Genomic DNA, 12,794 nt, shown 5'->3' with positions numbered 1-12,794 from the left:
TCATAGCCGCCATAACATAAATGTCAATATGTTTAGAGTTTTGGGTGTGGTTTTACAAGATCCAGGTCGTGAAACATGTCAAATTAGATTCGTCTCTATCCTCTATGTGGATTCTGAGAGAGCAACATATAAATTCCCCGAAGGTTTAAATTCCTTGGGCCTACCACCCTCCTAAGGATGATCACTGTTGCACTAACAAGGGGAAGGTGTAGACGGATGACAGATTGATTTTCCTGGATTTTCTATTGAGAATGTCAGCATGGCATCCAGGCCTCAGTCAAGGGAAAGAAAGTTCGAGAGATAGACGATAGGCAGCGAGGGTGTGGAAGACATAACGTATTTTTCAACATGTTATGATGGTTTGAGCGGATGCAGAGTAATAAAATTCCCAGGACTCAGCCCACCAATCACGCACAGCGGAAGCTTCGCCTTGCGTTATTCTGGTTGATCATCATCATCATCACCATCATCATCATCGTATTTCAATAAAATGCAGATGCAGGATGGAGAGTTCTCCTGGGCTACCCTCCGTCCCTTGCGAGAGCGCCGCAGCAGGACTCTACATCCTCCATATGTGTAATTAATGTAAGTACATGTAGGTACATGTACGGATATGGACTGGCTCGCTGCATGTAAGTGCATCCACAGGCTAGCCTGCCAGGTCTGCCATGCCTCAAACGGTACCATGGAGTACAGGGCAAAGCTAAGCAGGGCAGTTCTTCGGTAGGCCAAGCCGGGGACGCTCGGACACAGCGGTAGCGGTAGTCTTCCGTGTTGTTCAATGTTGGCATCCCACAGGAAGGGACAGGCCAGCCCAAAGAGACCAGGGCAGGCTGAGCCAGGCAAGCAGACAACATTGCATCGAAGCGGAGGGAGCGTATGCGGGCGTGGGAGATAAAATCATGCATCGCCACTGGATGTAAAGTATTTCACTGGCGTGCATCAGTCGCATGGGGTTCGATATGTCCAGCATTCTCCACATAATCGAGAAAATTTCGGACGGCCTAAAACAAGCCTACGTCGATATCTTAGCTCCCGATTCGTCAGAGCGTTCTCTGAAACGTCATGCACGATTTGTTGGAAAGCGACTCAGTCGCTGGCGGGATCTAGAATTCCTTTGGAACTGATGGGGGTTTTTTTTTTGCACCCTCCCGTTCCCGATTTTTAGGAAGCCTGGTTTGAGACATCAATGTTAGGGAAGAAATAAAAAGAAAGAAAAGGAAAGAAAGGAAAGAACAGCCGCAAATAATATATATGTTGGAACTGAAAGTCGGGTAGAGAAAGTATATTTGTACTTACAGATACATACATAAAAGAATTGGTTCTGGATTCGAGATGAAGTATTGATTGATTGGATCGATGTCCCATAAATCGCTCACACGCCCACACACGAACACACACTCGGACTCACGCACCCCCGGGGAGGGGGGTTTGATAGGATTTTTTTTTTTAAATTTAAAATTTTTTTTAAATTTAAAATTTTTTTTAAAAAAAAAGAAATTGAAGTCCCTGGGGTGGAGTTTGGACGATGTGAAATTGCGGCCGGAACAGCAAATCGAAATGAGGTTGTTACCAGATTGGATGTTACACAAGGCTTGTCTTGAATCGCGACCTCATTCGTCGACGACCGAAGCAGTTTAGTTGGCTTTTCACCGCAGCACGGCACTGCTATGTCTCGAGATAAACCACACTACCTATTGTAGGTACTTGTTTTATTTTATTATCGAAAAAAACGAATTTCCCTTTTTCTTCTTTTTTTTTTTTTTTTTAACTTGTAGGGACATGTATTGTATTCGGAAAGAGTGGTTGCAATGGTAGTAATACTATGGCCATATGGCAGTGTAATAATAGCATACGTATGAGCCAGTCAATCTGGAATGGAGGCTGCGCTGCAGTACCCGGCGTCGAGGAGGGTAAGGTAGTATCCGCAGCCCGATGTAGGCCACTCTAACTCAAGACTTACCGAGTTGACGGGGACTCGAGGGGGACGTAAATGGATTCGATACGAATATAACAAGAATAGTCACTTCGGTCCCGAAGCTGACAAGTCGGCGAGTAAGTAATTGACCAGTAGTTATTAATGCACCACGAGGAAGTAAGTACTCACTTCCCCATGCATACATGCTGTATTCATACCGTACGTTCTGTGCATTGCATAGAAGTAGATAGTTTTATTTGGGGTACTTGCTTATCAGAGTATACTCGGGTCGAAGATTCGGGTAGTCATGTAAGTACAGACCAGTTGGCCAGTACAGTCCGAACTGGTGAGCTCCTCGGTGGTGATTGATTTTCAGGCATTCAATCCGGAGTAACTAACCCTCCAAATATCATTATACATCGGTACTTACCTACCTATATACTTACTAAGTGGGTATGTACGTACATGTGCATACATGTATGTCAGTAGATAATTAGGAACAGATATTATATGGTCTGGATTGCCAATTAGGTATGAGAATTAATTTGGATATTCAGGCTTCATTAGATTACCCAAGCACCTAAGGTGGCAGCTATTATATTATAATATTAGATTCACCTAGTTTTGCTTGTATTCGCAAAGACTTCTGCCCCTTGGAGAATCATGGTCTTAATTCAAATATTTTCTTCATTTTCCTTTTCTTTATATTTTTATGATAACTGTTAAATCGATCAGTTGATTAGAATTAGAATGATCCATGATAGAGTATCCATGGATCCATAGCTTAGATGGTCTGTCTGGCCAGCTGGTTGGCCGGAGTTCGGCAACTCAAAAAAAAAGGCTCCACCCAGCACTTATTACCACCAGTACGGAGTCCTTACATGTGCTTGGTTAGTGTGCTTGTGTCTGTGTGTGTGCCTTTCTCCTAATCAAATCAATCAAATCATCAACCATCAACCACCACCATCAACCATCAATCAACCATCAATCAAACCATCAATCATCAACTACCACCGCCATCACCGCCATCACCACTACTATCACCCCGGTCCACCTTGTACTATACCCAAGTAGGTACCTACTCACATATCGACGTTTTAACTACCAACCAACATCGCTTCGTCCAATTACATGGAACACCTACTGCTCTTATAATCATCCTGCTGGCACCACCCTCTTCGGTTTCGCAACCCCGGCAGCGCTGCATCTCTGGCACTTACGCACCTCGACAACCAACCTAGCCCTGGGTTACCTCCAACCCTTGAATCTTTTTTTTTTTTTTTTCCGTTTGTTGACCCGCTGCTCCTGCTGCCCCTCGAAACAGCATTCCCAGCCGCCTCATCTTGCCCTCGTTCTGCACCGCTGCACCGCTGCACCGTAACCTCTAACCAGCCTGCAAGCCTGCAAGCCTGCAGCCATCCGACCAACCTACCTGACTTTGCTTACATGTACCCGTCCTGAACCAGCCTATCTCTCTTACCAACTGGGTAATATCGTTGAGGCCATCTGACTGTTCTCTGCAACCTTTCGTCTCGGGATTTTCTTGCTTTGTCTTGCCTCGTCTTCCGGCGCCCTTCGCCACGACCCGTCTGCTCATCGCGCGATTATACCCACATATATATTATATTTCCCTATAAAATTGCCATTTACGAAGTCGTCATCCCACCGAAAGTCACGTGGTGCAACTTCGACTTCGACAAAAAAAAAAAACACCACCTTCTAAGGTACGTTGCTTACCGCGCTATTGTCGAAATGTTAACGTTTTATCCTGGGATACTCTTGTTCGAAAACTCTTTTAAAACAAGTATCAAAAACATGTTTGGACCAGTATGTTCGCTCCGAATTGCTTGATTTCGTCCAGCCTGTGTCACCGAAATCCAAAATCCACATCCGTAGGGAGAGCCGGGTGGCTCCAGCATACCTTCAAGCCGAGCGCTTCTTCAGGGCCTGGGTAGCCGGGTGCCGGCATTTACACACCCTCGAATATTGCTTCCTGCTTGTTCCGGCGATAAAGACAGCTCGAGTGGAATATTCCATGGGCAGACCTATCAAGCCCGCGTCTTTCGAGAATTCTTCAGTCTCACTAAACGAGATCTGATCAATAATATCAACGAATTGAGACGCCAGGACTCCTGGGCTGAGGGAATGCTTGCATTACGGCAGTACATACATGCGTGCATCCGGTTCTTACAGGGCTAGCCACGAAATTAAATCAACTATGATGCCCTTCGCAATCAATCAAGTGGCCTGTCTATGCAAAATGCAGCCTTTTGTGTTCCGTTTGCTTCAGGCTTTGGGAGGCAAGGGCCGCACAGCCAAGTCATCATAAACCCTCCCCATGAACTGATGCCCCCCCCCCCTCCCCCCGGTTTTGAATAACTTGCCTGTTGAGGCTTGATACCTGGCAACAAGCCTAGCAGCACTTGATTTGCCCTCTCGTGATCTTCCGGGTCCCCAATTCCCTCCCCCAAAGAGCACATTTATTCCCTCTTATCTAAATCCATCTTCATCAATTCATGCAAGGCCAAGTCACTCTGCGCAAGAGTCAGTCGCGGAATAGGGCGCCATCATCTCGGTCCTTTCTTTCCCTTCCCCTTTCTAGCTCTTACAGGGCACCCTCCCAGCGGAGGTTTTGCATTTTTTTTATTTTATTAATCTTAAGCGATAATTACCAGCTTGATTCCCGTTGTTTGAACATGTGTCAGGATCCCGATGGCTAATAAAATGTTTCAAGAAGTTCCTTTTTAATTCCTCACCGATACCAAAGTTGAAATACAGACAAAGCAGTGAACCTGGCAGGAGCTACTCGAAATTCCGATTTTTCTTTTGGGCGTTTGTGAGGAATTGCGTTTTGTTTGATATTCCATAAGCGGGCAGCTTCTATACATCAAGGGATACTTTATATCAATCAGGTCGCTGAGGCTGCGGAAAAGGTATATGAATTTGCTAGGTTAAGCTGCATTTCCGCATCGTTTCTTGCATTAGTCGACAGCAACTCCCAAACGCTTACCTCAGTGAGCACTACACTCTTTGTCATCGATGATGACCGGCCACGAAAGTGGCTCGACCCAGGCCTCGAACGCTGCTTCAGGGAACGAAATGGAACCGATAACTGCACTATCAACGGATGGGATCACTCACCCGACCACGGCCATCGGTAGCAATCCTCAAGATACGGCTGTTGCCCCAAATCCAGTCGACACTGTTCCTCCATCTGAGGGAGAGAGTATATCGCGCCCTCCGCCCCCGGGAGAGTCCGCCGAGGCTCGGGACACGGGCATCCCGCCCGGGCAGTCCCTTGTTGACCATCCTCCTCCAGCCCTTATCGAAAAGATTTCTCTAGCCGACGAAACAACCACGCCCCCGAGCGGGCAGCTGCATGAGAGGTACGCAAAACTTTCCTAAGGTTCATCCATATTCTTTCCTTTTTTTTTTTTTTCCTTTTCTCCCTTTCGATTATTTGCTTGTCACCCATTTGTCGTCTGGGGACGCTCGCCCATTTGATTCCCTCACCTAGTTGACCTCCGCGCAGTCATCTTTCGCGTTCGTCGTCAACCTTCTCTTTACCTCTTGCTTGCTTGCTTTCTTTTCTTCTTTTTCCGTTTCCTTTCTTTCTTTTTTCCCCAAAAATTGCTTCTGGAGACAATTTTGCTTCTACACTACTTTCTTACTCCCTAGAGCTATCACCCCCTTCGATCGCGTTTGATTTTTATTATTATTTCTTTTGAAATTCAGCAGACAGGTGGACGCTTGGATCCATTTCCCTTTCCGAGCTGCTTGATTGTCATACCCTTCCCACTGTCTCGGATCGCATATGGAGCAGAGCAGCCTTCCGGACCCAGGACTGGACAAGGAATAAAATACTACGACGCTCCCATGGCTTGTGCGCCAACAATTAGCAGGGACAATCCGATTCCTCCGTCTATAAAAGTTGTCAGACACAAGCAGACCAGCTTTGCCTCTTTGGTGGACCATCATTTAAAGTTCGAATCTCTCGATTTCAACCCACTGACATACCCTTTGGAACTTTCAAGTAGACTACTGTCCGAACCAAGTGAGGTCCAAACATCGACCCCTAGCAACCAAGAGCACTTGACTTCTGGTAGCACCAAGGCTGCTAGTCCAGTTCATTCAGCAGTTCTTCTGTCTGATATCAAACACCCCGAGCAAGAAACCTTGAATCTCCACGGGAAATCCCATACACACACTTCGACTTCCCCATCTTCAAGCTCGGCTTCTCATGCTGGCACTCTGTCGAATACATTACCCGCCCTATCACGAATAGTTATGCCGTACGGTCATACCAATGACGCAGGGAGGCCTCTGAGGTACGTCCATTTATCCCGATCCCTGTATATCCAGTTCCCATATTCGAGTGCCTCTTCTGGCTCTCGATAGCTGGACAAAATTTAGACTACAGTCCTGTCACCATTAAGCATTGAAGCTTTGGGGATGGTTACTATCGTTCGAGAAACCAGAGTTCGCTGACCCAGAATCTTATATAATTCCAGCCCAGCTGCTGCTACACAGATGGATCCCACAGTTCCACGTCCAATAGGATTACCCGCATCGCCATCATTCAATAGACCGGACGCCTCGCACCCAGAAAATCATCATCACCACCATCACCACCATCACCATCACCATCATCGTTCTTCTATCGACCATTCTACTCTTCCCACCCTTCCAACTATCCCAGGCCTCACGAGACACAGATCATCTCGTTCCCCGTCTGGTGCTAGGTCCCCCCCACTATCTGATTCATCGGAAGGCTCAATTCATCTATTACCACCCTTGGCGATGGATTCGCAATCATCAAGCGGCCACCAGGCAACTGGACCACCACTTCTAGATACAGAGGTGCTTCAAAAGCTGGTGACCCCCGAGGGTCACATAATCCGACCCGAAATCCACGCGAGGATAGATAAAGGATTTTTTTTATCCGATAATGATTGGACCTGCTACCGCAGAAACTACTTCTCGGTGGGGTGTTCATATTCTTTGTACCCTCAGCCAAGCGGTGGTGTATATCTTCAGAGCCATCAGGGAGTCGACCACGTTGCCGGCTTCGCCGTAAAGATTAGCGCTGCAGTCGAAGGAGCTGGCGGTAAACCCGTTGAGCTCGTCCAGCATACGCCCAAACGCGATAAAGGACCACAGATGCAGCCTGGAATTATCAAATTAATCCCACAATCCGCAAGCGGTAATCAATTTGGTAGTTCGCTTTCAGGAAATGTTATGAAACATGGGTCAGAGTATGACTATAACTACCCTCACGCTCATTTACCCCACCAACCATTAAACCAGGCTGTTTACGACCGTATTCAGTTTAAGTCCGCCACCGCCAATAACGGCAAACGTCGTGCTGCACAGCAGTATTACCATCTCGTCGTGGAGCTCTACGCTGAAATTGTCTCAACAGTAAGCGGAGAATCAGATACCTCTTATGTTCTCGTTGCCAAAAGAATTTCCGCTCCCATGGTGGTCCGTGGCCGGAGCCCCGGTCACTACGTTGATGAACGGAAACATAACCGGCCTACAAGTGCTGGACCAGATGGGAAGGGATCCGGAACTCAGCCGTCTACTCCGGCAACCTCATACGCTCCCGGTATCGGTCTCCCAGCAGACCACCACTCTTACTATGCCAAAGCAGCGCAACCTGGGGTAGGGGCCGATCATGAGCACTACGGCCACCCATTACCTAGTGAAGGTGACCAACCTGCCTACTCGTACTACCCTCAAGCACTAAACAATCCTTACGACAACCGCCCAAACCATGCCCCATTCAGCGGCTACTATATCTCCGGGGGTGTTCATGACACCTTCAAAGGCTATCAGCCCGTTGGTATCAGCTGCACTACATACGGTGACTCAACTTATGGATATATCCCAAGCAACGGCCGCTCTCGCGTTAAGAACGAGGGAATGTACAATAGCCTCAGTTGGCCTCGAGATACCCCAAGAGTTGAGTATCAGCGCAACCATATCAGCGACAAGCTTTACTCTACTGAATCGTCCTCGCAACACTATCCTAGCTTACCAACCCTTTAAGAAAGAAAGAAGTATGGGTTATTGACATTCCGCTTCGCGTGTTCTTTAGGTAGAACCTCTAATTGTCAATGTCCTTTCTCTTCTCTTCTTCTTCATTTTCATTATCTTCGAGTTGATTCTCGGTGCCTGGCATTCCCTCGGAGGATAGCTTGATTCGCCGTCACCATTTTTTAAACTTTAGCGACGGGTCAAAGAACACTTACTCCGGCAGTTTACCCGCTGGCGTTTTTTTTTTTTTTAATCTGTTTTTCTTTTCAGAGCTTTACTTTGGGAATTCATGGTATATTAGCATGGGAATTCGTTTTTCGCAACGGCCTTGGTTTCCTTACCCACCTCACTCTCTTCAACTGTCTAACGACATACGGAGAGACCTTATCGACCCCTTTCTCTACCTCCTGGATTTGATTGATGATACCTAACGACTTGCATACAAAATAACGGGATAAACAAAAAATTATGGCTTTCAAAGATGCATTGGGCGCTTTTCGGGATTCTCGGACTTGTATTTTTCCTTTCTATCTCTTCCCTTCTCTTCTTCACCTTCTCAAGCACTTTGTTTTTTTGCTTCGTTTTTCTTTCTTCACTTTTCTGCCCCCTTCTCCCCTTTCTTTTCCATTTTCCTCGTAGTTGTAACAATTTAGGTTTGCTTTGCCTACCCCTCCGCTCTTCGGCATTGCGTATTCCAATGTCTATTACACGACTAAGAGGGGTATACTTATCCTTATCATTGCTCTTTAGCTTCATTTTACTCTAGTACATGCAAGTCCTCGGCCTTTTAAAACTAAGTAACTACGTACTGTAATATGCCGTTTTTCTTTCTTCCCCTCTTCTTTCTTCCCCCCTTTCCTTCTTCGCTTTCGAATTTCAATTCTAGCACCGTATAGTCACAGCACCTGTAGAACTAGCAGTCCCGTTTTACCTTTCAAAAAAATAAGACTCATTCTAGTGCCAGTTTTCTGAATATTAAATATCTCATCTCTAAGATAAGAGACTAGGCCCTAGTTAAGGCCCTCCGAGATCGCATCTCCATTCGATGATGAGAGGATTGTCCAATCTGATCGTTGTTTTTATATATAGCCACGGCGAAATCAAATGCCTTGAACAGCCGAGCTTTGCAGTCTCCAACCGGATCGGTCCCCACTGCAGTACAGGGAGCCAGTGCTTAGGTACTTGAGGACTTACTAACTTGGGTGTAATGCATAATCGCAATCGGACCTTCCGTCATTCAGCATCTCAGACCAGCTGTTGCATTGCTTTTGCGTTGGACATGTCGTCGGATGGACTATTCCGGATGTGGATGCTACCCCAGATAAAGTCGGAGTTCAGACAAATCAGGTCTCTGAGAGCGCCGATGTCGGCAGGGAAGGTCGCGCACCAGTCTAGCGCTAGAACCAATCCTAGCACTGCAATTCATAAGCCCGACCAGAGTGGACTAGAGTAGATCGGTGAATCTAGATGCGAAAAACTGCAGGTACGATACGGAGAATGAGTCTGAATGAGTTGGAGGGGGTGCGAGGGATGGCCGAAGTTCGGATGTTCGATGGAGAGAAGCAGAGACATACTTAATACAGCTGGATCCTGCTTTCCTTGCCATCACCATCCTCATCAACAGATATAACCATCACCATCGCCATCGCCCTCTATTTAGTATCTACCCAAGCTACTACTTACCCAGCTTGACATACTATATACCTACTTATCTATCTGTCCATTGCATCCATATCAGATATTTTATATCACATCCATTGATCTCGAGATATAATCGAGTAGACATCCCACATGGCTGGCCCCAGAACCCTCTACGATAAGGTGCATTTTCCCGTGGATTCATCCAGTCCATTTTAAGAAATTTCCCGCCACTGACGTAAAGTACCCACCCGCAGGTCTTTAACGACCATGTCGTTTACAACGATGGCAAATCCACAACCCTCTACATCGACAGACATCTTGTCCACGAGGTTACCTCTCCAGTATGTGCCCCCCCCCGCCTGTATTCATATCCATATTCTATCTTATTATATTCCGTTTTATTTTAATTTATACGAATGACTAACTCAAAATAGCAAGCTTTCGAGGGCCTGAGAAATGCGGGCCGTTCGGTCAGGAGACCAGACTGCACCCTTGCTACCGTAGACCACAATGTTCCGACATCGAGTAGAAAGAGGTAAGCCGACCACCAATTCTTTATCCTTCTCCTACTAAGACGGCGAAACGAGTTGACTGACTATTCTATTTCCTCCACAGTTACAAGAACGTCTCGAGCTTCATTGAGGAAGAGGATTCTCGTCTGCAATGCACAACCCTCGAAGACAACATAAAAGCCTTCAATCTCACCTACTTCGGCCTCGGCGATGACCGTCAGGGTATCGTCCATGTCATCGGACCCGAACAGGGGTTCACCCTTCCCGGTACCACTGTCGTCTGCGGTGACTCCCATACTTCCACCCATGGTGCATTCGGAGCCCTCGCCTTCGGTATTGGAACATCTGAAGTCGAGCATGTCCTCGCCACACAAACAATCATCACCAAGAAGTCCAAAAACATGAAGATCCAGATCGATGGTCCTTTACAGCCCGGTGTTACCTCTAAAGACGCTATCTTACATGCTATCGGGAAGATCGGAACTGCCGGTGGAAACGGATGCGTAATCGAGTTCTGTGGCTCCACAGTCAAGAGTTGGAGCATGGAAGCTAGAATGTCAGTTTGCAACATGGCTATTGAAGGTGGTGCTAGGGCTGGAATGATCGCTCCTGACGAGATTACATTCGAATATCTCAAGGGCAAGCCATTGGCGCCAAAAGTCGACTCGCCGGAATGGGAGGCTGCAGTTGAATACTGGGGGGGCTTAAAGACCGATCCTGGGGCACAATTTGATGTCGAAGTCTACATTGATAGCAAAGACATCGCACCAACAGTGTCTTGGGGTACATCGCCGCAGGATGTGGTCGCCATCACCGGGAAGGTCCCAGATCCCAAAGACTACGAAGACGCCACCAAACGAGCAGGAATTGAAAGAGCCTTGGAATACATGGGTCTCGAAGCCAATACTCCGATGGAGGATATTCAAATCGACAAAGTATTTATTGGTTCCTGTACAAACTCTAGAATCGAGGATTTGAGAGCTGCTGCTAGGATAGTCAAGGGCAAGAAGATCGCAGCGAACGTTAAGCGTGCTATGGTAGTTCCTGGATCCGGGTTGATCAAGAAGAAGGCCGAGGCCGAGGGTCTCGATCAGATATTTAGTGAGGCCGGGTTTGAGTGGAGAGAGGCGGGATGCAGCATGTGTCTCGGAATGAACCCTGACATCCTGTCTCCAAAGGAGAGGTGTGCCAGTACGAGCAACCGAAACTTCGAGGGACGGCAAGGTGCAGGCGGCAGGACGCATCTCATGTCTCCCGTCATGGCTGCAGCTGCAGCTATCACTGGATACCTTGCCGACATCAGGAAACTTGACGGGTTCGACGCACCTGCTGCGCCACCAGATAAGCCGCAGGTCAGCGTCGGATCTGATCATGAACAGGATGCTGCGACGAACCAGGATTATGATGACAAGACTTCGGATATACCCACAGGGGAGAACCTGCATGCCGAGGGTGGCGCAGGCGGGTCCGCTGCGGGATTCCCTCCGTTTACCGTACTCAAGGGAGTTGTCGCCCCGCTCGCTCGCGCCAACGTCGACACCGATGCCATTATCCCCAAACAATACCTCAAAACCATCAAAAGAACCGGTCTTGGTGTCGCTCTCTTTGACCAGTGGAGGTACCTTCCCAACACTGATCATGTCGAGAACCCAGAGTTCGTTTTGAACAAGCCACTTTACAGAAATGCAAAGGTTCTTGTTGTTACGGGACCAAACTTTGGCTGTGGATCCAGCCGAGAGCACGCTCCATGGGCTCTCCTTGACTTTGGTATCAAGTGCATTATCGCACCTAGTTTCGCCGATATCTTCTTCAACAATACTTTCAAGAATGGCATGCTCCCCATCCCCATCGATGACCAGTCTATCATCGACAAAATAGCCGAACTTGCTACGAACAATAAGGAGATCGAGGTGGACTTGGTCAACCAAGAGATCAAGACGGAAGATGGAGAAGTTATCACAAAGTTTGAAGTTGAAGAGTTCAGGAAGCACTGCCTCGTAAATGGGCTGGATGATATCGGCTTGACAATGCAGCACGAGGATAAGATTGTTAGATATGAATCGAAGAGATCTGAGCTGTATCCATGGTTGGAGGGTACTGGCTACATGGCCAAGTATAGGAAAGGACCGGTTAAGGTTGAAGCTGTGAAGGTACCCCGGGCTGGTAGGAGAGGAGGCAAGCTTGATTGGTAGTCTTTTTTTCTTCTGATTTCTTTTCTCTTCCTTTGCCCTTTTCCCTTTTCTCTATGTGATTTCCAGGCCAACTTGTCGTTATATATTATGTTGCTACTTGTTTTTTGGGGGTGTTATTGGAATGTTTCAATATCTGGGAACTTGGTTTTAAATTTGCCTACAAAATTGCTGTATTAATTCGAATCAAAAGCCACGTTTTTCCGTCGTACGTGGGAGGAGATCTGACACACCCCGCAAGTTCGAGAGCGAAAATAAAACCCGCGTTCATTTATCATCGTAAATCAAGTTATATGATATTCGCAGGCCTTAAGTCTGTAAGACTCGTCCGGAGGATCGAGCTCTCCAACTTAAACTATTTTCTCGTGGGCACATATGCATGATCGATCATTCTTTTTTTCGAAAATACTACTATTGAAGAATTGCGAGCTACACTACTCTCTTTCTCTCGGTTCTAGGATTATATTCTATCCATAGAAATACAGATCTTTTGCA

General features: G+C 47.0%; 3 protein-coding genes across 3 annotated transcripts; all 3 read left to right on the top strand.

Annotated features, from left to right (window-relative positions):
• Positions 1-4,960: 4,960 nt before the first annotated feature.
• On the top strand, positions 4,961-5,323 carry AOL_s00054g62 (uncharacterized protein; the record flags this gene model as incomplete). The annotated part of the gene is made up of 1 exon (XM_011121378.1): positions 4,961-5,323. The coding sequence occupies one exon, from the start codon at positions 4,961-4,963 to the stop codon at positions 5,321-5,323; it is 363 nt and encodes a 120-aa protein (XP_011119680.1).
• Positions 5,324-5,794: 471 nt separating this feature from the next.
• AOL_s00054g61 (uncharacterized protein) lies at positions 5,795-7,969 on the top strand (the record flags this gene model as incomplete). The annotated part of the gene is made up of 2 exons (XM_011121377.1): positions 5,795-6,246; positions 6,430-7,969. The coding sequence occupies 2 exons, from the start codon at positions 5,795-5,797 to the stop codon at positions 7,967-7,969; spliced, it is 1,992 nt and encodes a 663-aa protein (XP_011119679.1).
• A 1,779-nt stretch (positions 7,970-9,748) lies between these two features.
• Positions 9,749-12,302, top strand: AOL_s00054g60 (uncharacterized protein; the record flags this gene model as incomplete). Its single annotated transcript, XM_011121376.1, has 4 exons — positions 9,749-9,778; positions 9,853-9,939; positions 10,033-10,133; positions 10,214-12,302. 4 exons carry the CDS (start codon positions 9,749-9,751, stop codon positions 12,300-12,302), a joined length of 2,307 nt encoding a protein of 768 aa, XP_011119678.1.
• Positions 12,303-12,794: the final 492 nt, after the last annotated feature.

Source organism: Orbilia oligospora, assembly GCF_000225545.1.
Source record: "Orbilia oligospora ATCC 24927 unplaced genomic scaffold scaffold00054, whole genome shotgun sequence".
NCBI classification, from domain to species: Eukaryota; Fungi; Ascomycota; class Orbiliomycetes; order Orbiliales; family Orbiliaceae; genus Orbilia; species Orbilia oligospora.
Note: the sequence above shows the minus strand (reverse complement) of the source record. Positions and strands in the feature narration are given on the sequence as shown.